This window comes from Camelus ferus, chromosome 19 (assembly GCF_009834535.1).
Source record: "Camelus ferus isolate YT-003-E chromosome 19, BCGSAC_Cfer_1.0, whole genome shotgun sequence".
In the NCBI taxonomy this organism is placed as follows: Eukaryota; Metazoa; Chordata; class Mammalia; order Artiodactyla; family Camelidae; genus Camelus; species Camelus ferus.
Window position 1 is genome coordinate 36,197,967 of NC_045714.1, and position 27,530 is coordinate 36,225,496.

General features: G+C 43.3%; 1 protein-coding gene across 4 annotated transcripts in view; it reads right to left on the reverse strand.

Moving 5' to 3' along the window:
• Positions 1-16,561, reverse strand: part of COMMD7 (COMM domain containing 7) — a 30,122-nt gene extending 13,561 nt beyond the window's left edge. The window contains exons 1-7 of one of the 4 annotated variants that reach the window (XM_032462102.1): positions 16,147-16,330; positions 9,308-9,361; positions 9,106-9,208; positions 1,112-1,168; positions 992-1,029; positions 444-534; positions 83-132 (exon numbers count right to left, since the gene is read on the reverse strand). In XM_032462102.1, coding sequence (XP_032317993.1) covers positions 83-132; positions 444-534; positions 992-1,029; positions 1,112-1,168; positions 9,106-9,208; positions 9,308-9,361; positions 16,147-16,230 — 477 coding nt within the window. In that variant the 5' untranslated portion in view covers positions 16,231-16,330. Of the gene's footprint in view, positions 1-82; positions 133-443; positions 535-991; positions 1,030-1,111; positions 1,169-9,105; positions 9,209-9,307; positions 9,362-16,146 lie in introns of all 4 variants that reach the window. The other 3 variants (XM_032462104.1, XM_032462100.1, XM_032462101.1) reach the window with 3 other exon arrangements.
• Positions 16,562-27,530: the final 10,969 nt, after the last annotated feature.

The following is a 27,530-nucleotide window of genomic DNA, read 5'->3' on the forward strand; positions in this document are numbered from 1 at the left end:
ATTAAAGAAACCCAATGTAGATTTGACACTTTTTAACCAAGTGAAAAATCTCCCAATTTTCAAGGATCAGGAGGAGACTTACTTGTAAAAAAATACTTCCCACTTTTTCCAGTTCACTGCTCCCAGATGTCACTATGACACAAAAGAGAAAAACAGTAAGTGACTGAGGGCACACTCTGAAGACCCCAATCTTGCAGGTTGTACAGCAGAAGCCATGTGAGGGCCAGTATGAGGACGGCAAGATGTGCTTTTCAGGAAGTGAGCTTTTTGAGAGCCATGGACAGAAATTGCTGCTGAATGTGGACAATGACACAGAGGAGCAGCTGCTGGTCCCAACAGTCTCGGGAGACTGAGGAGACCGCTTCCCCAGCGAAGCCATCGAAAGCCTCTGCAACCCAACCCTACGTCCCCCAAATGACCCAGGAATGGCTCTAACTAGTTACCTCCAAATTTCCACTCCATATCTATAAGCTGGTTAATCATCAGAGTCTGACCTATGGCCCATCGAGCAAGGGTGGGGGCATTCTGTTTCCACTGGAACAAAAGCAAAGAGCCAAAGTCATAACAATGGGAAAAATGTCCCCTCTTCACTCTGCCCCCAACACAGCATGTTTAGTCTTTAGGCAGACAGTAGGAAGAACGCAGAACCAAGGGCTTGGCCTATGAGCACAGATCTGGGGGCTGAGGGGAGTAGAGAGGCAGGAGGTTATACAAATGTTTTAATTCTAAGATTTAACCCAGGTTGGAATGGAAACTGTATGACATTTATGTTCAGTCAAATCAGAGGGAAAAAATGAAAGATGCACTAAATAGCGCTGTTTAAAAGCTGGATGTATGTCATTTGCATGAAACCAAATGAAAAACATTAAGCTGGGGGAATGACACACAATGATTGATGATTTTTCCTTAGTCTGTGCTTTAAGTTTGTTTCTTTTCATGAAATAAAAAGCAAGCCATCAAAATTAACCCTGGTTAAGAGGAATTATGATACCTTTTCAGAAAAGTAAGTGGCTTTCTCCTCACTAAGACCTACAAGAGAGTAGAAGGAGACATTAACATAATGAAGAGCCGCAGTGCCGGTCACCCTGAGCAACCTTGGGTGGTGACCTACCCAGAGTTATGAAATCAGCCCGGACCTGCTCGGCCGTGAGACTCTTCTTCAGGGCACCTGGGTGACAGGGGAGAAATCAGTCAAAAAGGGCAAATCAATTGGCAGCCGGTACTCGGGCACAGCCTAAACAACACAGATGACTAGAGGCGCCCGTGAGACGCAGCGCTCAGGGCAACCCCAATCCAGCCGGGGAGGAGGGAGCATCCGACATGGGGGAGGAGGAGGCAGCACATTCTTTTTCTCATACAACACAGGTGTTGGCCTGTCCAGAAAGTGTGGAAGACGTGAGAGGCAGGGGCTCAGGGACGGGGTACCTGATCTGAGGAAAGGCCACAGCCTCCGGAGCCCAGTGTCATGTCACGTCAGGCGGGGCACAAGTGAGATGTAACCACTAAATGCACGCGTTTATTTAACTTTAAGTGAATTAAAGTGAAACAAAATTTAACATTCTGTTCCTTGCTTGCCGGAGCTGTTTCAAGCGCTCAACAGCCACCTGGGCCCAGGGGCCACAGTGCTGGTCAGCGCAGCTTACAGATTGTTTCCATCTACGTGTTGGGCAGCGCTGCTGAGGAAGATCAGCTCTCAGGAAGTAACCAAGATGAACTAAGCAGTTTGGTTACGGTTCCCAAGTTGCTGGCAGAGGGGTTGTGGAGGCTTCCCCTCTGCAGCTCTGGGAACACACCCATGGGGGCAGATTTGTTCTGCTCGCAGGGCCCAATTCCTGAAAACCAGGTGCTGCCAGCAATCTGGGCTTCTCAATGTTCCACCTGCAGGCTACAGTCCAGAGCCACAATCTGGCAGCCACTTTAAAATTTTCCACTTCTTGGTCTTCCAGAAGATGACTAAAGAGTAAGAAGACATCCACCGCCATCCAGGGAGGGCCCTGAAGTAACACCCTAAACCTGAGCCCCCAACCCCCATCACACTCCAGAAAAACAATCCTAAAAGCTGTTGTCTCCTGCAAAATAAACCATGTCAACAAAGGGAGGAAATCTTTTATCTCCAAAATCAGACTGAGAAAGGAAGCCACAGGGAAATAAAAAAGGCAAGACCCCAGGAAACCTCAGCCATAAAAGCCCTCCAAGAATGGGGCTACTTCCTAGCTGACCCACTGAACTTCTAGCTACCACGTGTCCACTCCTTAGTTTATACCCAGTTCAAATCGAATATTCTGTTTGATGAGCCCACAGTACTCTGAGGTAGAGATTATTGTTGTAACTTTCAATTTACCAAGAAACTAAAGATCAGAAGGATTAAGCTTTGAGGGGAGACAATTTGGCAAATCCATAGTCAACAACGGTGCTGCCAAGAACTCACCCTATAGACATGCCCTCAAAATACGCTGAGATCTACCTGGGAAGCTCTTCGGCCACATGGGCAGAGGAGAGGGAAAGTTAAGAATGGTGCACTGGTTTTGGTGCATCCACACAGCAGCCTGGGCGCCAAGGTGCTTTTGTTAAAACTTAAGTCAGACCATGTCTCTGCTCTGCTCAAAACCCTCTAACAGCTCCTGTTTCACTCCCAGTAAAATCCAAAGTTCTCACAGTGCCCAGCAGGGTCTGGCCTCCGCCAGGACCCTGTGCTCTCTCCCTGGCTTACTCAGCTTTTCCTGTAATTTGCCAGGCAGGTTCCTACCCCCTGGCATTTGCCCTTGCAGTTCCCTCTGGGAGGAATACAATGGAATACTATGAGTCTCTAAAAAGAACAAGCTGGGGGAGGGTATAGCTCAAGTGGCAGAACACATGCTTAGCACGCGTGAGGTCCTGGGTTCAATCCCCAGTACCTTCCCCCAAAATAAATAAACCTAATTACCTCCCCCTCAAAACAAATTAAAAAAAAAAAAAGAATAAGGTAGCACTCAATGTAGACAGAGGTAAGGCACAGTTTTTCAGAACATATCCATAAAAATTTAAAGAGTAGATATCTCTGGGGAAAGGGACTGGTGGGACTATTTTTCTCTGCGTCATTTAAAATTTTTCTAGCTGCACGTACTTTTTTTTTAATGTGAAGGTGGCAAAATAGTGAGCCATTTTAATTTCCTTTCTTGTACTTTTTACATAATTAAAAAAAAAAGTTACCCCTTGCCCCCCAAACAAAGGTTAAATGAATTGCCTGGGGCCACAACAGCCAGCAAGTGGCAGACAAAGTAGCCTACAGGCCAGAGTTCATTCTGAGCTGCCTCTTTCTACTCCAGGTCATTCTGAGATGCCTTGAAAGCAACTGACAACAAAGGCTAACAAGCTGCAGGGCCACAGAGCAAGCTCTTCATCCTGATGTCACCTCATTACCTGGGGCAGGCAGGAGCCGTATTTTAGAAAATTTGTATCCATTTGTGTCAGGCTAGGCCTTACGTCCTTAACTTCTTTTTCACCTTTTTCCTTTGGTGATTCCTTTGTCCAAAGCACCCTGACCCTATGTCAGGCAGAAAACTGTGTGAACTCCAGGGCTGGAGTCACCAGAACATATCACTGGGAGAAATCTGAGAATGTCCTTTGAACACAGACATAAAGTCCTCGAACTCCAATTGTCACAGGAGCAGTTGCCTTAGGCAAACCCCCACTACTATCAAATAATGTGGGTGACAAGACAGTGGTGTATGTGAGGGTGAGGGTTTCAGGAAACAGCTGGAAAATTAGCAAACACACTTCTTCTATCCCAAACCTATGTAAACTTGTTTAGTGTAATGAGAACTAAGCCTTGGTAAAGACCCCTGGAGGAGGAAGCAGATGGGAGAGGATGGTGAGCCCCATTCATTTGGTGATTACTGACCCTGAAGGCTGACCAGCTGAATCCACCCCTGCGAGGTTCACAGGGCAACAGAGGTCATGGTCACTGTACACAGACTTACGAAGCACCTGCTACATGCCAGCACTCTGCTGCAAGCTGGGGAACGTCAATGAACCAAACAGACAACAATCCCTCATGAGGCTCACATTCTTTCCGGAGAAAGACCATAACCATAATGTAACAAATCAGTAAGCTACATCAAGTATTGTTGAAGAGTGCCATAGAGAAAAGCAACAGGGTAAGGTGACGTTGGGAGCCCTGGGGAAGTTAGTTCAACATTTGATTGAAGACCATTTGTGACTATTGTCAATGCTGATTAATTATTCCTTTGTTGTTGTTGTTGCTGTTGTTCAGCCAGATAGACTCCTTTGGAGTGGGGTAGGTGAGTTTATCACCTTTCCTTGCAAAACAATCAGTTCAGAGTACCCACAAGGGCCAGATACCTTGCTAAGTATTAAAGTAAAAACAGGCTTAAACTGTGGCCCTACTGTGACATTATCTGTAATCTTTTCTGGGAGACAACTCATAATCATCATCACAATGATAATAGCAGCAGTGTAGCTACCACCTTATTATTGAAGCAAGCACTTTACATTCATTATCTTTCTCCATTCTTGTAACAGTGTATGAGCTACTAGTATTAGCTCCATCTTATTCCTGAAGAAACTGATTTCACTGGTTAACTGCTTGGCTTGAGGTCTCAGAGCTGTGAAACAGCCACAGTGACAAGTAAGCACACAAGGGCCACTGAGTAACCAAATGCAAGGTGGGGGCCCTATCTGGATCCTGATGAGAACAACGCTTTCAAACAAAATGCATACGACAATGGGGCAGTTTAAACACTGACTGCACATTTTAATTTTAGATATGATAATTGCATAGTAGTTTGATAAACAGGGAAAAGTCCTTTATCTTTTAGAGATACGTAACTAGGAACGAGGAATAAAATGATATGATGTCTGAGATTTGTTTTGAAATAATCCAGTTTGTAGAGCAGTAAGGAGAAGTAGATGGGGCACAGATGAAGCAATTTGGCCATGGGTTGATAAACGTCCAAGTCAGATGCTTTTAAGAATTACATACTAAATAAAGAAAGAAAAACATTAAAGAACAATAAAAACACACACAAAAATCCACAGGTTTTGAGCTAATCAAGGGAGGTTCTAGCCCCAGTTTTTCCACTGTAAGATCTTAAGCTAGTCACTTCTCCTCTCTAGGGCTCTGTTTCTTTATCTCCAAGACAAAGATCAGACTAGATCAGCATTTTACAAAGCTTTTACTTGCCCCTCCTCCATTCCCCCCTCCACCTCTAAAAAAGGAAGCGTTCCATAGTTAACTGTTTCACAGATACTGGTTAAGCAGGTTGCTTTTTACTGCAGGACCTTTCAGAGCCTGAGATATGTGAATGTGTCTGTGAATCTCCAAGATTCCAAGGCTGGGGGGTGGAGGGATGGTATTTTACGACCTTGTCTGGCCACAGAAGTCTTTTCTGGATGAAAACACTAATTTTGAGGAAGAGGGATCTGGAGGGTTCTCCAGGTGCCTTCAGCTCTAACAGGCTGCACTTCTACAATGAGGTCTTACCGCACAGGGAAGACCAGGATGAGGGAAGGGAAAGAGAACAAAGGCCTTGCATTTCAGACTAGACTGGAGAAGGCCTTGAAAGCCAAGTTAACGACAAACAAATTCATTCTGCAAAGTAAATAGTTGAGAGGAGCTGCAGGATCCAAGGATCCAAGTTGTACCTGCATTCCAGGGCTACCTGGAATCCAGGATGGAAGAAGAGAGGTGGAGATGTCACTGCCATAACGAGGCATGAAGGGCTGGGAACTTGTTCTGGGATGGCAGCCTTTGGGATCAAAAAGAAGATGGCACATCAGGCCAAAAGATGAGGAAGAAGCCAGGAGACTTATAAGCTACCATTTCAGATGCTTAGGAGATGCTCTAGAAGAAATGGAGAATTCAAGCAGAAAAACTATGCAGGAAGAGAAAAGTCAGATTGTATAAGAACAAAAAGAAGAGTAAAATAAACAGAAATTGTTGAGTGCTACTGAGAAGCACAGCAAACCCGAGGTGGATTCTAGAACTTGAAAAGCTTTGGGGTGTTAAATAGTCAAGAGGTGAAGTGAATTCAGATCTTCTCCATTAGACAAAGGAATGTTTTATCTGATGATTTGATATCGAGGCATAGGACTCTAACTGAACTATGAATAAATAATGCTAAAGTTCAGCAAGCACTGTATTAAGTGCTTTATGTGTATTAACTAATTTATTCCTAGCACCAACACCATAAACTGCTCTTATTACTCTGTTTTTCAGATCAGAAGCTAAGAATCCAAAAGGCTGATCTGTCCAAGGTCCAACAGCTCTGTTAGGTGATAGGACCGACACGCAAATCCAAACAAGCCTGCAAAGCCCACCTCTGAATGGTATGCTTTTAGTTCCTCTGTGCTGTCTGCATCTATATAAAACGACCTGCTATCAACATTGATAATCAATCCTGCTTGAAGATTATACACCCAACATCCGCTGGGAGGATTACAGGATCTCCCAAATTCAGCTCAACTCACTCAGCATGGTCTAAAAGCTCCCACACTCTGTCATCACTTTACTGATAACTGTGGTTTAGGAAAGTAGTACGGACTGTCCCTGACTTCAAGGAACTAGCTCTCTGTTAGGGTCATGGGACAGACACATACCAAACAGCACCGACAACAGAAAACAAAATGATTATGGTCCACGATGGCTGCAGATAGAAGAAATCTCGGTTGCTAAGAGGAAGGGAGGTCACTGTGGACTGAAATGGTTTGGGATGACTTTCTGAAAGTAGCAGCACAGGCGCTGGAGCTCAAGAATTGGGAGGGACTAAGGCTCTGGCAGGATGGAGGAAGACGGCAAGCAGAGAGGAGACGGAAGGACAGGAAAGAAGGGAGGACACCAGACAGAGGTCTCCTGAAAATCAGCGCCCACAACGGCTAACAGGTATGCACCCACTGACAGACTCATTCCTACAGTGAGATTGACAAAGGGCATAAAAACTTCTGGTTCTGCATTCTGGGTGCCCATCCTACCGAAACGCTCACAAACGTGCAGTACGTGGATGTCGTAAGGATGTTCGCCGCGGTATTGTTTCTAAGAGTGAAGAGTCAGAATAACTGAAATGTCCAGCAATAGGAAATGGATTAACTAAAAGAAGATACATTCAGTCCATGGTACACTGCAGATAGCAGAAGAACAAAAATGCAAGCTGCAGTCCAAGTCTATGGTTTACTGCTATTTATGAAAAACAAAACTACGTGAATGCATATATGTGTGTCTGTCAGTATATGTAAAAATATAAAAGGGTATACACCAAAATTGTACTGTGATTATTTCTAAAGACAAGAGTAGGATGATCAAAAGGGGATTTTCCCTGCACTGTTCTGCACTGTTTTAATGAAAATTTATTCCTGTGTTAAAAAGACTGCAAGTTCCCATCCAGCCTTGTGGTTCTCATGCTTTTAACCTGTCATGAGGGCAAGAACGCAAGAATCACATAGAGGATCATAAAATTTCACATTTGGAAATCTCGGGGATGTTCTGATTGAAGCGCCCTGAACCTTAGGAGCACAAGACAGGGCAAGGGAAAGGATGTGCACTAAGATATATGGGAAGGTGCCCAACAGGAACAAACAAATTAAGCTCCCAACTTTTAGTGCACCACTGGGCTGAGAGCTTGGGAAGATCAGCTTATTACTGACTTTTAAAATGTGCAAAGTAGGGATGCTGTTTTACCTCTTCTCAGCCTGGTCAACATTTATTCATTCTTTTAAGACTGGGCTCAAATGTCGCCTCTCTCTTTAAATACAATTACCTCTTCATTAAATTGCCAAATTAATTCTAACAACTTTTTAGACAATACACAGCTAAAAATAAACAAAACAACTTGATGCCCAGTCAGATACAATCACAGTTAACTTTTTTTTTAAACACAAAAATAGGACTGTGGTAGACAGTATTAAGCAGAATATTCTGAAAGGTTTTCCATATCATTACATTTTCCTCCACAGCTTCTTTTTAAATTTCTACATAATTTGAAAAATAAGAGCAACCTTTTACTAAGGTACTGTGCTAAGCATTTAATTTAACCTTATCTTAATTAATTTTCAAAACAACCCCAGGGATGCACCGAAAACAAGTTTAGAGGGGGGACAAGCAGCTAGTGGAAGGTTGTTGCTAGAGGCTGAAAGAAATCTGGTACCTAGCCAAAGTCACACTACTTATCAGGGGTCAGACTGGGATTCACACCCAGGTCCTCCAAACTAAAGTTCTTGACCACCACGATAGTCCCCTGTGAAAATGGGCCACAGCTCATTACACCAAACTCCAGCTGATGGGTGATTTGACTTTTCCTAATTTTTCTCTACTATAAACAGGGCTACAACGAATAGTCCTACAGCTCAACCTTTGTGATCACCACCCTCCTGGCCAGAAACTTTCCTTAATTGCTCTAAGGCAAACACTGCTTCTCAAACCATCTGCGTCAAAAGACCTATCTTTTTAAATTTTCAATCCATCATGGACTGATATTTTTGTAAAACACAATGAAAATTAATTCCTAGAAATATGAAATGAAAAGACAAATAGTTAAAATGGTCAATTTAATTTTTAAAATTTATTTTTAATATTAACCATGATTTTAAAAAATTTATGAATTTTTATTCTTTTGGGGGGGGTAACTAGGTTTATTCATTTATGCTTAGAGGTGGTACTTGGAGGATTGAACCCAGGACCTCGTACATGCTAAGCATGTGCTCTACCACTTGAGTTATAACCTCCCCAAGGTCAATTTTATATTATGTCTATTTTACTACATTAAAAACAATACAAGTTCCATTTTTAAAAGTTAGTAGATTCAAGAGACTTTGTCAAATTGCTATAGAAGTTTCTAAATGCTTACTCTCAACTTCTGTACCTATCATGTAGAGGACCGGGTAAGTCTGGGGTTGGAAGCCAGGATGCAGACTGCGCTTTGAGCTGCACCTCGGTCATACTCTACCACGGTTGTCTGTTTACCTGGCTTCCCTCCCTAGACTGTGAGACCCGCCCATGTCGGGCTCACTACCGAATGCTCTGGATCAGTGCCCAGAGCACGCTTGCCAACTCTGTGGATTGACGGGATGTTCAAGTAATATCTCTGGCCTCAGCTGCTGGGAGAGGCTACTCACCATTTGGAACCAGAAGGAGGCTCTTAACGATGCTTCTGAGGGGACCGAGACTGATCTGATTGGTGGCGGCAAATTCAGAGAGCTGAGCCAGAAACTTTTCCACCTGCAGAGAGGGAACAGCACAAACCAGGACTTCACTTTCTAAGCATCTCAGGACTGGAGACCCAGACTCGGGAACTCTCTTTCTCACAAGATACTTTACCTCTTTTGGTTCAGTTAGGAAGTGGAAGAGCACTTCTGTCAGGGCTGAAAACTGCTGTGAAGAGAATAACACAGAACATCAGTAAAATTCTACTCCTGGGTTAGTGTTCCCACATCCCATCCAACTACAGCCTTTGAAAGAGAAGAACACACAGGTGTTGGCACCTGTTTTGATTATCTTGAAGTTACAAATATTCATAATGTGAAAAGAATGTTCACTGCAGCATTATTTATAATTGCCAAGATATGGAAGCAACCTATGTGTCCATCGACAGATGAATGGATAAAGAAGATGTGGTGTATATATACAATGGAATGTTACTTAGCCATAAAAAGAATGAAATCTTGCCACTGGCAATACCATGTATGGATCTAGAGGGTATTATGCTTGGTGATATAAGTCAGAGAAAGACAAGTACCATATGCTCTCACTTATATGTGAAATACGAAAAACAAAAACAAAACAAAACAAAAACTGACTCATAGATATAGAGAACAAACGGGTAGGGGGAGAGGGTGGGGGAAGAAATAGGCTAAGGGGATTAAGAGGTACAAACTTCCAGTTATACATTAGCCATGGAGATGTAATGTACAGCAGAAGGAATACAGTCAATAATATTGTAATAAGTCTGTATGGTGACAGATGATTACTAGACTTAGGGTGGTGACCATTTCACAATGCACACACTCAAGACCTGAAAGGGAAAATCACTGGAACATTAACAGCAGTTACCTCTTTTTCTTTTGTCTTTTTGTTTATACTTCCTCATATTTATTATTCAAACATACATCAATCCAAACAAATAATTTCTCACAAATGGTAACATATTGCATGAACTTTTTCTCCACCTTGCTTTTTAAAGCGGTGACTTCGTGTGGCAGGATTTTGGGTGATTTTTATTTTCTTCTGTTTTGTCTATCTGTGTTTGCCGGGGTTTTTTTCCCCACAATAAACATCTTGTTGTGTACATGACAAAGCAGTAAAGTGTAACATGTTATTATACTCTGTCTTAGAACTGTCTTTTATTCTTTTGTGCATGTTAGTCTCTTTACCAGTACTATAGTGTTAAGAACTGAGTTATCTGTGTTTTCCTAAAATTCATCTGCAGTCCTAACCCCCAATACTTTTGAATTTGGAGAGAGGACCTGTGAGGAAGTGACAAAGGTTAAATGAGGTCATAAGGGTGGGGCCCTAACCCGATAGGGCTGGTGCCCTTGTAAGTAAGCAGAGGAAGACACCCCCAGAGCTCGCTCTCGGTGAGGCACATGTCATGAGGACACAGCGAGGAGGTGAGCCAGGAAGAGCACTCTAGCCAGGAACTCAACTCATTGGCACTTTGAGCTTGGACTTCCCAGCCTCCACAACTATGAGAAATAAATGTCTATTGCTCAAGCCCTCAGTCTATGGTACTTTGTTACAGCAGCCCCAGCATGCTGAGACACATATTTCTTTCTCATGTCACCTCCCAGTGGGCACCATTTATGTGGCATCATGGGGGAAACCAAGACACAAGAGTTTAGAAGACCCAGATGTGAATCAATGTTTTGCTACTGAGCACCCATGTGACCCTGGGCAAGTCACTTAGCCTCTCTCTGTCTCAGTCCCCATAGGGAAAACAAAGGTAATAATACATAGCTTCCAGAATGGTACTAATTGTATTGGCACATGAAATGCCTCCAGTTCAGTGCAAGGCTAGAGGCTAAATATACGGCAGCAATTACCATAGCCGTAATTAAAGTCACTAAACCATTTGCTCTACCTTCCTAAAGCAATACAACATTAAAAAAGAAAAAAAAAAAAATTACAGGCAGGTATTTCAGCTCAAAGTCCCTAAAGCTGTACGAATAATATGACTGCAAACGCACCTGCCCCTTTTACCATGACACACCAAACGCCATGCGATCCCCTGGCAAGACTCTGTGGTAATTTATTCTAAAACGTATTCTATTTTAAAATATAACTAGCCTTTGAAAATATAAAAGTAATATACATGCAAAGTTTTTTAAAGACTCAGCTACCTTAAAGGAATATAAAATGTCTTGGGAGGAGGGTATAGCTCAAGTGGTAGAGCACATGCTTAGCATGCACAAGGTCCTGGGTTCAATCCTCAGTACTGCCTCTAAAAACAAATAAATTAACCTAATTACTGTCCCCTACAAAAAACTAAGAAAAAAAGTCTTGCTCTCTCCCGGCCCACCCCCTCTGCCCTGAGTCCCACCCTGCACAGGTAGTTACTGCTAGTACCTCTGTGGTCTTCCCCTCAATTTTATTTTCATTTAATTTCTTTTTAATACAAATGGGATCATACTGAACCCACTCCCTGCACCTTGCCTTTTTTTCATTCAATTATATCTTAGCGACCAATCACGTCAGCAGATCTAAATCTACCCAGTTCCTGTAACAACTGCATGGCATTCAACTGTTCCAGACTTAGCATCATTTAGCTCCCTAGAGATGAACATTAGTGTCTGTGTATGTTTTTGTTGGTGTGATTACAAACAATGCTGCAGTGAACATCCTCCCACATATTTCTCTGTGACATGTATGTCTATAAAATATATTCTTAAAATGTATCTTAGGTCAAAGAATATATGCATTTTCAAAAATTGAGGTATAGTTGACGTATAACATATGTTTCAGGTGCACAACACAGTGATTCACAATTTGTACAGGCTATATTCCATTTATAGACATTATAAAATATTGGCTATATCCCCTGTGTTGGACAATATATCCTTGAAGCTTATATATTTTATACATAGCAGTTGCTACCTCTTGGTCCCCTACCCCTATTGTGCCCCTCCTCCCTTCCCTCTTCCCACTGGCAACCACTAGTTTGTTCTCTAGGACATATGCATTCTAAACTCTGAGAAAATGTTGTCAAATTGCCTTGCAAAGAAGTTTCATGGAGTTATACTTCCACCAACCAATGGCACAGAAGTGTCGGCTTTCTCAAAACTTCATGTATATTCCACGGAAACACTTTAACCAATGCTGACCCAGGGACTGTCTTTCTGCAGTATATGATACTGGGTTTTAGCCCTGCACAACCGCTGATAAAGTAAAAACAAGAACAGTCCAGAGTGGCTTCAGAATGTGCCCTCAAACTGAATTTTCCTCTATTTCTTTACATTTTTATTTTTTGCTGCAAACCTGTGGAACTGTCAGGTCTCTGGCCAACTGTTTCTTATGCCACCTAGGGCCTTTAAAAAAATGGGGCAGCTGGAAGGCCTCCAGCTACTTTTCTGTTTCCAGGCCTCAGTCCGAACACTCAGGCTCAAGCTCCTTGTGTAGTCTCATCCCCCTACTTCTCCCAAGACAGGGCTCGAGCTAACCTGGTCTGTAGGCTGTTACGACCCCCATCCCTATCTCCACTTTTCCAAACCCTCCTTATCCTTCAAAGCCCTGCCAAGATATCATGACACTCCCAACGAGAAAGGGACCTACCCAGATTCTTAACTTCTGAGGCTCCCTCTTGGAACCTCACCTGGGGGCACTTAGAATGTTCAATCTTGATAAGGAACACAAACCTGTCTTAACAGAGAAGGTTCCTCCTATGGCTTTGTATGGTCACAGCACCTTAATCATTGTAAGTGCACAGTAAGTATTTGTTGAATAAATCTTCCCTAAGCACCTTCCCCATTCTTTGCCTTTGTACCTGCATAGCTATCTCTCCCTGGAATGCTGAGCTCACCTGCTCAGGACTACCCAGGAAATCAAAATCTTAATAAGTCTCATCAGTTAAATGTATGAAAAGATGCTCAAGATCATTCCAGATGAGAAATACAAATCAACAAAACAAGGAGATACCACTTTTCACTTATCAGATCTAAAAAAGCTAAAAATCTGATGGCACCAGTGCTGGTGAAAATACAAGGAATCAGACATGCTTGCATACTGTTGAGAGGATAAACTGGGGCAAACTTTTTGGACGGCAATTTGGCAATCTATCTAATTTTTTAAATGATCATACCCCTTGACCTAGTAATTCCACTGCAAAAAGTATACCTTTCAGAGATGTTCCAAAAATCTATAAACCCAGACACATTTCACAATACAATTTGTTGACAGTATTGTTCACAAAAGCAAACAACTGAAAGCAACTTAAGTGTCTATTAATAGGGGACTGGTTAAATTATGGTAGATCCATTTCAAGGAATATTACACAATCCCTTTGGGGTAAAAAAGTTTTTAAAGGATACCCACATACATGGTAGCAGATGTAGACTTTTTTTTTCTATAAAGTTACACAGGAAGCTATTAAAATGATGATTTCTGGGGACAAGAGAAATAGATATTTTAATTTCATACCTTTGAATACTGTTTGAATATTCTGTGTGTGTTGCCTTCATTTACAGCTAGGTGAGAGGACTGCATGTAGACCATTTGTTTCCTTCTTTATATTTTTCTGAATTTCCCCTCTCATAACCATTCTAAAAATGATTATTTCTTAATCCTCCCTACTCTCAAGGCTCCACTTTATTTAGGACTGACCACAGGCATCAGAGAGCACATGCAGATCCACTTAGTACTGGACTGTGTCTCCATTTTCTGAACCTCCTGAGCAGATCACAACTTCCCTACCACAAAAGGCTTCATTTAGCAAGGCTTTGTAACCTCCCTGGGTTAAGTGGCTGTTTTGTGCATAGTAGGCATTCAGATAAATACCCACTAAATAAGCAAAAATGGTGATATTAACATTAATACAATAAGGCCTAGACCTCAGACTTCAAAGTAAATTCAGCTAATAGAGTGGGTACTCAGAGAAGTTTGATCACCTAAGAGATGGGGGAGAAATGGCCCAAATGACTCTGGTAAGTTACTCATCAGGAAAAAGGTTTTCTGTATTAAAAACAAAGGTGGGGGGGTAGGTTATAGCTTAGTGGTAGTGTGCATGCCAAGCATGCAGGAGGTCCTGGGTTCAACCCCCAGTACTTCCATTAATAAATGAATGAATGAATGAATGAATAAACAAACAAACCTAATCACCCCCCCAAAAGAAACAACAACAAAAAAAACAAAGGTAAAGGTTTAGAGTATGTCTCAAGGTTAGAAAATGAGTCAAGTTCTGCTCTTCAAACAAGTGGATTATATTTTCCAGGAATACCAAATTCAAGATAACTTTAGGGATCACATAATACAGGAGCTTAAAAAATTCTTTTAGCAGCAGAATTTTTTAATTCTCCAAATGGAAGTCTTCCAGAAAACTCCAATACATAAACAAGTAAAGGCTAAACTACCTGGCTGGGGAGATCATCTACAAAGCTCTACTCTAGTGTGTTTAATTCCCCAGGATTTTAAGTCAGGCGTCCGGTTCAGAATTCCTGGCTTCACCACTTCCTGGCTGCCTGACCTTAAACAGGTCAATTTATTTCCCTGTCCCATTTTTTTTTATGGTAATAGTACGTGACTCCTAGGGTGGTTGCAAGGACTTAGGGATTTAATACATATAAAAGCACTTAGAACTGTGCTGTCCAGTACAGGGGCCGCTAGCCACAGGTGGCTACTGAGCACTTGAAAAAGGCTAATCTGAGATGTGCTATAAATGCAAAATACACTAAAATCAGAAAACTTAGTACCAGGGGGGAAGGGTATAGCTCAGTGGTAGACTGCATGCTTAGAATGCACATCCTGGGTTCAATCCCCAGTACCTCCACCAAAATAAACAAACAAATAAATAAATCTAATTACTAACCCCCCCAAAAAAACTTAGTACCAAAAAATGAAAATATCTCATTGATATTTTTTATAGGGCTTACATGTTGAAATGATAATATTTTGATATAATGGATTAAAGAAAACACAGTAAATTCATTTCCTGTTTCTTTTTCATTTTTAAATGTGGTTTCTAGAAAATGTAAAAGTAGACCTGTGGCTTGCAATTTATTTCTACTGGACACTGCAGCCTTAGAACATGACTGGCATTATAACTAGTGTTACTTCATGAGAAAACAGTAAGTTGTGAGGATGCTGAGGTGAAAGAGAGGGGCCCCACCTCCCTGGAAGTTACAACCCAGTGGGGGAAACAGATGCACATTTGCAGTGATGGTGAGAAGTGTCATTTTAACTCGCTTATTTCGGCTGCCTTGGTGGTATGAAAAGGGCATCCCAACTGGCCCAGGAGCAGGACGCCTTCAAGGTGACTGGCTGGCACCTGCAGCCTGAATAGGGAGGAAAAGGCTTTGCCAGCTCCACTACCCTCTGCTGTGCAGGGTGCATGGCTTCTTTTCGGGGGACCACCAGTAGCTACCTTAATTGGGGGTTGGGGGTGGAGATGAGGAGGATCCCACTCTGGCCTGGCCATTACCTACTCTGACGTCCCACCCCCAGAGGACCTGCCCTGACTCCAAGCTCCCTTCGGCCCCCTCGGGATGCTAAGACCCTCCTCAGTCTCCCCAAGTCCTCTCAGCCCCCCTACTAAACGTCTCAGGCCCTCGCCTGGCACACCGAATTCCACGGGTCCCCCAAACTCCCTCAGCCTCCCAACGCCCTTTGTCCGTTACTTCAGTTCTCCAAACTCCCTTCCGCCTCATCAAGGCTCCCCTTTAGTCCCTCTTCCAGGGCCCTGCAAACTCTCCTGGTTCCCAGGACCCCCACCAGTCCCCCAGTCCCATATCTGGGTCTCCGAGATCCCCCTGGCACACCTCAACTTGGCCTTAGGCCTCCCGAGATCCCTCCGCCCCTAAACTCGCCTCAGACGCAACGGCCCTTGGCCCCTCCCTGAACCCCCGACGGCCACCAGGCACCCCGGGCTGCCCGCGGCCTAACCCGCCCTCCCCTCCCCAGGGCCCGCGCTCGGCCCCCGCCCCGCAGCCCCCGCGCCGCGGCCTCCGGCCCACCTGCGCGCCCAGCTGGTTCAGCTGCTGCATGTCGCCGCCCACGGCCTCGGGCACGGGGTCCTGCGTGCAGTGCAGGCGGCCCATGGCGTCCGGCCGGCCCCGCAGGCCCCGCAGCTCCCGCGCCTCCCCCGACTTCCTCCTTCGCGCCGCCGGCCGGCCTCGCCGCGCTTCCGCAGCCGCACTTTCGCCACGCGCCGCCCGCCGCCGCTGCTGCCGCCGCCGCCGCGCTGCTCCCGGGCCGGTCCCGGGTCGGGGGCGGGGAGCCCTCGCAGAGCCCAGGATACCCGCGGCTGCCGGGGCCAGCCGAGGGCCCAGGGCAGCACAGCCCTCAAACGAGGGATTCCCTGCGGCATCTCCCGCTGGGTAACCCCTGGGCACAGAGCTTGGCCTCTCTGAGCCTGCTTCACTATCCGTAAAATGATCCCGAGGTGGAGCCTTAATGACCTAACCTTCCTAAAATGTTTAGAAGGTAGCCTGGGACACAGAAGGGCCTCAGTCAATGGCTAGCTGGTATCATTCTCATAGTTGTTATGCATTCAGCAGATATTTATTGCCTGCCTCCTAGATGCCAGGCACTGGGGGTAGAAAAGTGAACAGGCAGGCCAGGTGTTTCTAGGAGAGCTTGGGTAAGAACAGAGAAATAAAATCTCAAACTTGGGCTTGCATCAGCATCATCTGGAGAGCTGGCTGTAAGGCCAGTTGCTGGGCCCCACCCCCAGAGTATCTGATTAGAAAGGCCTGGGATGGAACCTGAGAATTTGCATTTCCAACAATTTCCCAAAGACCACACTTTGAGAAACTCTGGCATGGAGGAAACGGACGCAAAGAAGTGCAAAGGACTGTGATAGTGCCAAGGAGGAAGGTGGTCAGGTTGGGGAGGGGAGATTATTGAGACAGGGATAATCACTGCAGCCCTTGAAACCCCATGCTGTCTTCCCAAGGATAACCTTGCAGCCCTAGGTAAGTATTACGCTGTTCCCTATTGGACAGACGAGAAAACCAAGGCATGCTCCCTGGAATCTAGGACCAGACCCCCACGCCAAAAGCACCTACCCCTGAGCCAAGCCTTGAGGATAGAAACCCAGGTGGAGGAGTGTGGGGACGATTGGCTGGCTTTCCCCACCAGGTTTTTTTCTCTACCCTTCCCTAAAATTCCCTTCTGGAATGGTATGAACAAAATGTCTTCTATCCAGAGGTAGACCCTTTAGTCACTGCTTCATTCATGCATTCATTAAATAGATAACACTGAGTGCCTCCTGTGGGGCAGATGACCTGACAAGTGCTGAGACACCACAGTGACAAAGCCAGATACAGTGCCTGGCCTGGGAGAAGTCAGAGTTTAGTCAGGTAGGTAGACACACATGTGAAAGTCACGTGTGTGTGAAATTATTAACCGATGCCAAGAAGTACAAAGTGCTTTGAGAATGTATACAAGGCACCCGTCCAAGTCCAAGGTACCTGGGAGAGAATAAACCTTCAGGTTACTGACAGACAGGAACTGAACTCAGACCCCCTGACTCACCGTCCAGGAATTTTTATTTTAAAATAGTTTTAACCTATTAAAAAAGATCCCTGTCAGGGCATTATATTTATTCATATCTTTAAGTAGTAAATCAGCTTTTTTCAGGTATAATTTATATACAAGGAAATTCACCCATTTCAAGTGTATTTCTATAAGTTATTTTTAACTTTTTTTTTATACGACCTTGAGGAAACCACTGGATTTCCTTCATTTCTGCTCCCACAGTGACTGGTGCTGAAGTACTCTACTATAAATATTTGTGGAATTGAATGTGACAGAAAATAGAGAAAGGGAAAGAAAGTCACTTGAAATTGCTGCCCATCACTGCAGTAAGACAGTAACTGTGTTGTTTTCCAGTCTTCTCCCACGTCACAGGTCTTTGGGGAATTCTATGATTTGTTTGGTTTTTGCATATTCAGGGACTCTCCCACTTTGCCAAGCTCTTCAATCTCTGCTACTCAAAGTGTGGTCCTTAGACCGGCAGCATGGACATTATCCTAGAGCTTGTTGGAAAAGCAGACTCTCAGACCTACCTTACACCTGCTGATTCAGCATTTTAACAAAATCCCCAGGTGGTTCATGATCATATTCAAGTTTGAGGTATAAATAATCACCATTTTAAAATGCCTACCACATGCTGGGCTTTATTTTAAGCACCCAAATGCACACTGTGTATAATGTCAATACTTTGCATTGTCTAACTATTGTCGCTCATATTATTTCTATTTTAATGTTGATCACATTGTGTTTTGCTGTCATTTACACATCTGTCTCCTCCACTTAATAATTATTTTTTCTCGGGCAAATTACTAACCTTTCTGTGCTTCCATTTCTTTTTTCATTTGTAAAAATGGAGACAATAGTAGAACTTACTTGGAAATATGAAATGAGACAATGCTTGTAAAACACTTAGCACAGCAAATGGCTCATGGTAAGTGCTCAGTAAATGCTTACTCTTAATTTTATTCCAGTTTTTCAATCTTATAAAAAAAAAGGACATGGCAATAAGCATCCCCGTACACAATTTATTTTCCACATCTGTTTATTTCTGTGGGAGAAATTTCTAGAAGGGTCAAGGGATATTTCGCTCAGACTTTCAGGGTTCAGAATAGCACTAGGATGACAAAGCTTCAAGGTAGGGAGAGACAAGAACTTGATCGGTCTGAGAACACCCTGAATTAGCATTTCAGCCTGAACAGGGACCTGGTGGCAGGTTCATTTCCCTGATGAGAACACTGCTCTCTAACCCACATCTCTCAGCCCAGGAATCCCAGATCTTCTAAGAGAAACTTCAAAATCTCAGAAAATAGCATTCTCGATTTCATTGATAAATGCTACAAAAACATCATCATAAAATGCAGCATAGTATTCTACTGAGTGAGAATATAATAATACCCATAACTTATCCCCATTGGTTGCCTTTTCAGGTCTTCACAGTTTTTCAGTTTTGTTAAGAACTTGGCAATTAACAAAGACAATAGATAAAAATTATTTTTCCAACGTTCTCCTTCACAATCCACTCTTGACTAGAAAGGAGCGGGTGATTACTGCTAATGAGATAACTTTGTAGCAGGAAATGCAGACCTGGGGCCAGGCCTCCTTCTAGAGAACCACCGCCCCAGCAGCTCCTATTTCAGCCTTAATGAGGGACCTAGCTCCCTTCATTCACTTTAAAATGTCCCTGCGGAGGGCAAAGGAGACCCCCTCCCCCCACCCCTGCAAGTGAAAGGAGTTCATTAAGAAGTCCTTTCTCAGGCAGGAGGATTCCCGCTGGGAACTTCACCAAGGGGCTAGGATCTCCCTAGGAGAATGGTTGACACTTAGGCTCTGAAATGCCAAAGGGCATTTTTTAAAAAAAATTAAACCTTTTACTCTGAGATAATTGTAGATTCACATACAGTTGTAAGAAGTCATACAGAGAGACCCCTGTACCCTTTACCCAGTTTCTCCCCATGCACAGATCCCATCTTGCAAAGCCAGGGCGCAGTCTCGCAACCAGGTATAGACATTGATACAGTGGCGATACAGAACCTCTCCACCACCCCAGGGATCCTGCATTTTAACAAGAGGGACAAACTCCAGGTCCTCTTTCTACCAAAAGCTAGGGAAAACAATATTATGGATACTTTCATGTTCCCATTTATTATTATCCTCATCATGCCTTCACTGTTAACTCCTTTAATTATAAAACACATAACAAAAACCCCACAAAATTACAGTTAGTCTAGACTCTTCAAAACACCTATGTCATGAAAGTCTTCAATAAAGGAAGGCTGGGGAGTTTTTCCAGATTAAAAGACACTAAAAAAAAAAAAAGGTAGCTATAGAAATGCTATGTGTGATACTGGATGGAGGTAAACAACTGCAGACAAAGATACTATTGGTACAAGATGTGAATATACTTAATACTGCTGATTAGTACACTTGGAAATGGCTAAAATGGTAAATTTTATGTGATGTGTTTGTTTCATTTCTTACCACATTTTAAGAAAAAGACATTATTGTGGAGGGCGGGTATAGGTCAGTGGTAGAGTGTGTGCTTAGCATGTATGAGGTCCTGGGTTCAATCCCCAGTACCTCTGTTGAAAACAAATAAATAAACCTAATTACCTCCCCCTGCCTTAAAAAAAGACATTATTGGGACAACTGATGAAATTTGAACACAACTTTATTATTTATTTATTTTATTTATTTTTGCGGGGAGAGGTAATTAGGTTTATTTATTTACTTACTTAATGAAGGAGGTACTGGGGATTGAACCCAGGATCTTGTGCTTGCTAAGCATGTGCTCTACAACTGAGCTATACCCTCCCACCGAACACAACTTTAGATTAAATAATAATATTATATCAATGTTTAATTTCCTGAATTTGATAATTGTACTTGATTACGCAAGAGAATGTCTTTGCATAGAGAACAAACTTATGGTTATCAGGAGAGGAAGGGGGTGGTAAGAGATAAATTGGGAGTTTGAGATTTGCAGATACTAACTACTATATATAAAATAGATAAACAACAAGTTTATACTGTATAGCACAGGGAACTATATTCACTATCTTATAGTAACCTATAATGAAAAAGAATATGAATATGAAATGAAAAGAATATGAAAAGGAATATGTATACATATGACTAAAACATTATGCTGTGCACCAGAAATTGGCACATTATAAACTGACTATACTTCAATAAACTGAATGCATAATCAAAAAAGAGAGAGAGAATATCTTTGTTCTTAAGAAATACAAACTGAATGTATTTAACGTAAAGGGGTATAAAATGGTTCAGGAAAGAAATGAGTAGGGTGCATGCTTGGCATGCATGAGGTCGTGGGTTCAATCCCCAATACCTCCTCCAGAAATAGATAATAAACCTCATCACCTCCCCCCAAAACAAAACAAACAAACAAAACAAAAAGGAAAGAAATGAGGAGGGGTAGTGCAAATATGGCAAAAGTTAACAATTGGTGACTCTGGGTAAAGAATATACAGGTATTCTTTGTATTATTCTTGCAATTCTTTTGTAAATTTCAATTTATTTACAGAATAAGTTTGAAAGGGGCTAAGAGAAAAGTTAAATGATCTTTGTTCCCATCCTGTCACAAGAAAAATTATTTTCTATTTTAACTAATATGTCTTTGTGAACTCTGGGAGAGAGGTCTGGCATTTATATGCATTCCCCCCCCCCTTAATCCTCTCAGTAGCCTCACCAGGAGGTCATATCTCTTACCCTTGTTTTTTTGTAGAAGTGGGGATGGGCTTAGAGAGGAAAGGTACTATTCAAGGTCACTTGCTGGTTAGAGCCAGGACTGAGGTTGGAACCTCCCAAATGTGCTCTCAGGATCACTCAGAAATGGCCTATTAGACTTCTTTCTCCATGTTATTATTACTTTTTTTGAACCATGGACTCATCTATACACTTTTTCACTATTCAGCATTCTTGCCTTCTAGCAGTATATCTTGGAGCTCTCTCCACATCAGCAATTACAGATTTGCTATTTCTTTTTTACAGCTGCATAGTGTTTCATCGTCTGGATGACTCCTACCTGACTTAACCAGGCCCCTATTCTTGGACACTTAGGGTTTTCCCATATTTGCACTATTACAATCTTTGAGGGAGCATTCCTACATATACTGATATCTGCATTCTTTTGAATGGAGTTTTGAGGTCTTAGAATGGAATTGCTGGGTCCGTACCTTTCATTTGGGTAGGAGTTGCCAAATTGCCCAAGAAGACTTGAAGTCAGCTGTGTAGATACATTTGTCCATTCATAGGACAAGTCTATATTGAACACCTACGTGCCCAGCATAGTGCTAGGTGCTGGGACAGAGCAGTGAACTAGACAAAAACTCCCCTGTTGGGAGGCAGTTAAAGGTCAGAGGAAATGAGACACTTAAAATAGGAAGATTAAACAAAAAAAGAAAGAAAGATAGTAAATCAGGACCAGGTAGGATGCAAATTTACCAACACATGAGGCAGCAGAGAGGTTACTGATTAGTTTTCAAATTGGCTCTGAGCTTGCTGGAAGTCAATTCTACTTTTCATTTTTTAACCTTGTACATGTAAATTAATGTAAACACTCCTCTATTGTTAGACTTCTAGGACAGTTCCAAGTCTCTGGTTTCTGTATAGGATGTGATGACGTACTTGCTTGTCTGTTCAAAAATATTTCTCCAAATCTCAAGATTTTCCCTTGAGACAAATTTGAGAAGTGGAATTCCCGGGATAAAGTTTAAGCTTGTTTCAGATTGTTGGCCTAAGCTTCAAGGGACATTTACACTGTCCCCTCTAGAAATTTGCTTTTTAAAGGGCCTTTTGGCAGTTCCTAGTTTTGAGGGTGGGGGTGATAATGCCTCTGCCTTTTGGGACTCTCACCCCTTATTTCAAATTCAAGGTAGGATTCTCTGCCTGAGAAAATGAGGGCTTGGATCTCTATTGTCTGCTTTGTTTTTCTCCCCAGGATGATTATAAAGTGAATGCCTGGCTGGGCCCCAGTTTAGGACTGCAATGCAAATTACTGCTCGGTGTTGTGAACACAACCTGGGTGTAACCTGGGAGGAGCTACCCTGAGAACTTTCTCTTCTTGACCATTTTTATTATCTGAAAGCTGGAGAAGTCCATCCATTCCTTCAGGCAGCAGAGACTTACGAGCACCTGATGTGTGCCAGGCCCTGGGCTTGGTGCTGGGGACCCAGCAGTGAACACGACAGACTACTGCCCCGCCCTGTGCAGCTCCCAGGCTAATGCAGGCAACACACTGTATTTGAAGTATCTCTCAAAGACATGAGGAAGGGATAAATGCTAGGAAGGAGATGGGGGCTGGTGAGCAGGTTCCATTGGGGGTGGGTAGGGGAAGCCAGGCGTGGAGACCTGTGAGATGAATGGAAGTTAAGCAGAATTGTCAGGCCTTGATCATATGAACAAAACAATCAAGGGGGAAAGCCCTGGGGTCTTGGGCACATCACCCTGCCTTCTCCCACCACTCCCCAGGTCAGCACAACTCAACAGTCACTTTCCAAAGCCCAGCCTGCAGGCAGGGTTATCTGCTGTGTATATGGACTTCCTGAAGCTTCGAGGGAGAGAAACTGCCCAGAAGAGATAAGGACAGGTCTGGACAAGGGGCATCTGTCCCCTCTATGTTTATCCCAAAACCAGAGAGGCAGGGTCCAGAGACAGAGCAAATCCAGGAAGTAGAATCCTTTGTCCAGTCCCTCAACAACAGCGACAGTTGTTATTATTACTACATATCAGGCACTGTGTTAAACACTTCCTGTATGGCTTCTTGTTTAACCCTCAATTAACTTCTGAAGCAGAGGTAGCAGGTCTAGGGAACATGAGTGACCTGCTCGAGGTCACACAGGCATCAGAAGCCAGTGTCTAAGCCACAGGACCTTTTCACCATTGACATCTGGATGGCACTCTATAACATGCATTTCCTGTGTCATCTAATTTTTCACATTGAGGAAAGCATTGGGAGACCCCTTTTAAGGGAGGAATCCAAGCCTTGGAGAAGACGTGCTAGAGATAAGTCCCAAACCCATATTCCTGACTCACCAACAAATATTTCCTGAGCACCAGCTATGAGCTAGGCCCTGTTCTAGGTGCACCAGGAACAAAATATAGCAGTGGTCAAAACGGATAAATAAGCTGTCCCTTGTGGAGCTTACGTTCTTGTCAGGGATACAGGTAATAATGGGTAAGTGAATACATAGCAGTTTGGATGATGGTAGGTGGAGGTTTGCTCATTTAATAGGGCGCTAAGAGAAGGCATCTCTATAAAGTGGCATTTGAGTAAAGACCTGAAGTAAAGAAATAAACCATGCAACTGTCTGGGGGAAGAATTCCAGGCAGAGGAAGAGTAAGTGCAAGGGTCTTGAGGTTGGAGTATGCTTGGTGTGTTCCAGGAAAAGCCAAGAGGCCGACGTGGTGAGGCTGGGAGGATGGTAGAAGGTGAAGTTAGGTCAAGATCCTGGGGGCCCTCGTGGGCCATTGGAAGGACTCTGGCTTTTGCTCTGAGATGGGGAGTCATGGGAGGGCTTTGAACAGAGCTGTGGCATGGTCTGACCTGAGTGTTGCAAAGACCCCTCTGGCTGCATCAGAAGAGAGTATGGGGGGCAAGTCTGGAAGCCAGGAGCACAGTAAGGAGACTGGTGTAGCTTCCAGGGGGTAAGGAGGATGGTAGATTGTTAGCTTATTAGCTTGTACCAAGGTGGTGGCAATGGAAGAATGGTGATGGTCAGATTTTGATCTGATTTGAGGGAATAACTGATTAGCTGATGGATCCAGTGTACAAGATGCTTCACTGAGATTTGAACACATTACTAACATCCCTGCTGAAAACCATCCCATGACTGTTTCCTAAGTTCCTCACGACCTGGCCCCTGCCTTCTCCACAGATTCTGTCCCCCTCTCCACTGTGTGCTCCAGCCACGTGGGCCTCCCCTGCTTCCTGTGTGGACCATGCTCCTTATGCTCTGGGACATTAGCCAGGGTTGGTCCCACTGCCCCAAACATGTTTCCCTCTTAGCCTCTGTGTCCCCTCAGGTCTCTGCTTGGCCACCGCTTTCCCAAGGGAGTTTTCTCAGGCCCTGTCACCGAAAATCCTTCCTCTTATACCCTGTCCTTGTCATCTTGTCATCTGACACAACTGTAATCTCACAACTGTTCATGAGATAAATTGAATTAATGTCTGTTTCTCTTACTCAATTGTAAGCTCCAGGAGGGCAGGACCAGGACCAGGGCTGAGTCTGTTTTTGTTCTCTACTTTATCCTGAGTTCTTCTCACAGTGCCTGGCACATAATTTGATAGTGTCAAGAAATATTCACATTTCTCCTCCACAAGGCAGACTCTTCAGTGAGGGCAACAAGGAAAGAACTTCTGTGCTGCCTTTGCAGGGGATGGAGAGAGTGGGTTGTCATGACAAAAAGGGAAGGTATGCCCCACTTCCCATCCCAACCTCAACCCTAATCCAGGCACTTCCCTTTTTTGGAGGCAAGAGAGGAGGATGAGATGGGAGATGCTGGGAGCAGAGCCCTGGGATAGAGGTTCCCTGGCTCAAAAGATGGGGGTGGTTTCCCCTTCCCTGGCAAAGGAAAGTCATGGGGCTGTGCAGTGGGCAAAGGGCTCTAGGACTTAAGGAGACTTGGAGTCCACCCTTCTGCCACCAGGGACTTGTTGGGTGACTTTGGGCAAGCTCCCTTCTGGGCCTCAGTTTCCAGGTCCCAGGCTTCCTCTTCAGTGATAAGAACACTAACAATAGCTAATATTTAAAGATGGTTACCAGGCATCGCCTTAAGCCTTTTAGGGGGTAGCAAAATGGTTAAGACCACAGCTTGGCATTTAATCCCAGCTCTCAGCACACTTCCTGGCAGTATGCCTTTGGACAGTCACTCTACCTGTGAGCCTCGGTTTCCCCATGTGTAAAATGTAGATAACAGTCCTTCCCACTTCATAAGGCTGCTAGAAGGGTCAATGTGTAATACATGTAAAATACCCAGCTCAGTACCTGGCACTTCATATTTTCTCGATACGGATAGCTACTGCTAACACGCTTATTTAATATTAACTAAAGAATAATTCCTGGCCAGACTCTGTGTACTTGTCTAGGCAAGTATATTTAAAGCAACTATTTCAATGGCCCATTTTCAGTTTTAGAAAAGTAGAAAAGAATTCCTTCCATGGTCAACAGGGGCAGAAAGGAGTGTGGGTGTTCCTGTTGAAAACGAAAGGTGAGGAACCCACTTTGCAAATGAACGTGGCCTCTAATGACACTGCCATTAAGACTGAGTACTTTACAATGGGGTTCTTTCACATACAAGGGCTCTCCGAATCCCCGCAGTCGCTCCGGGAAGTAGGCATAACTATTATTATTATTATTCCAATTAGAAGGGGAAGAAGACTCAGGCTCAAACTCCTTAGCATAGCACACTCAGAGTGGGGGGTCACAGCGAGTTGGGGGTTGAGCTGGGAGTCTGGTCCCTAGCTGCCACCAACCAGCAGTGACTCAGGCAAAATGCCCCACCTTGCAGAGCCTCAGTTTCCTCAACTGTAAAATGGAGCTCATCATACTAGACGCTGCTTTCAGACTTAAGAGATGAACTGGGCTGGCCTCAGCAGCCAGGAGCCCAGGAGACAGGGTTATGTGACCCTGAGGAGTCAGGGAGGAAGCTCATCTCTGCACCTACTGTGAGCTGGGAAAGCCAGGAGTGTAGTAACAATGTATTAAAAAAATTTTTTTTTCATTTTGGAGGGGAGATAATTATGTATGTATGTATGTATGTATGTATGTATGTATGTATGTATGTATGTATGTATGTAATTTCATCTAAATGGAGGTACTAGGGATTGAACCCAGGACCTTTTACATGCTAAGCATGCACTCTACCACTGAGGTATGCCCTGCCCTACAATAACAACGTATTTTTATTTAACAAGCACTTTTATGCTGTTTTCCATATGCCATGCACTGTTCAAAATGCCTTACATGTATTAACTCATATAATTCTCACAACAACCCTATGAAGTAGGTATTATTACTTTCTTCATTTTGCAGATAAAGAATCTGAGGCACAGAGAGACAAAGTCACTTGCTCGTAAAAACACCTACCATATACAGATGCATGGACACTGTGCTAAGCACTTTGCATGTGTTATTAAAAACTTGCAGCTCTTCTAAGAGCTGAAAAGATGATAGTATAATTCAACACAAATAGAATATTTAATCACAACATAGGTAAAAGTCCACCGATGTGTTGATTTGTTAGCATGAGGGAATCAAGGATATATGCATGTATGTGTTTTTTCTTTTTAAGGTAAATTTTTTGAGGGGAGGCATCTTTTTTTTTTCTGAGATAATCTCTAATTTATAGAAGAGTTGTAAGACTAGCACAAGGAATTCCTGAATGTCTTTTTAACTAGATTCTCCATTTGTTTACATTTTTGCCTCATTTGCTTTACATTCTCCCTCTCCCATATATATGCATATTGTTTCTGAAACATTTAAGGGCAAATTGGTGACATTGTGCACCTTTATGCCTTCCTCAATACTTTAGTGTTTATTTCCTAAGAGCAAGAATATTCTCTTCTATCTTTTTTTGATGACAAAACAAATGTCCTTTAATCACAGGATTTTTGTTGTTTCCTTAATAAATATTGATTGCTATCATGATTATAGTGATTGTGATCTGTTTTTTAATGCTTTTTTTGCTTTTTTACTGTTGTTATGCTGGGGGTTTTTTGGTGACTGGGGGTAATTAGGTTTTTTATTTGTTTATTTGTCTGTCTGTCTGTCTGTCTGTCTGTCTGTCTATCTATCTATCTATCTATCTATCTATCTATCTATCTATCTATCTATCTATCTAT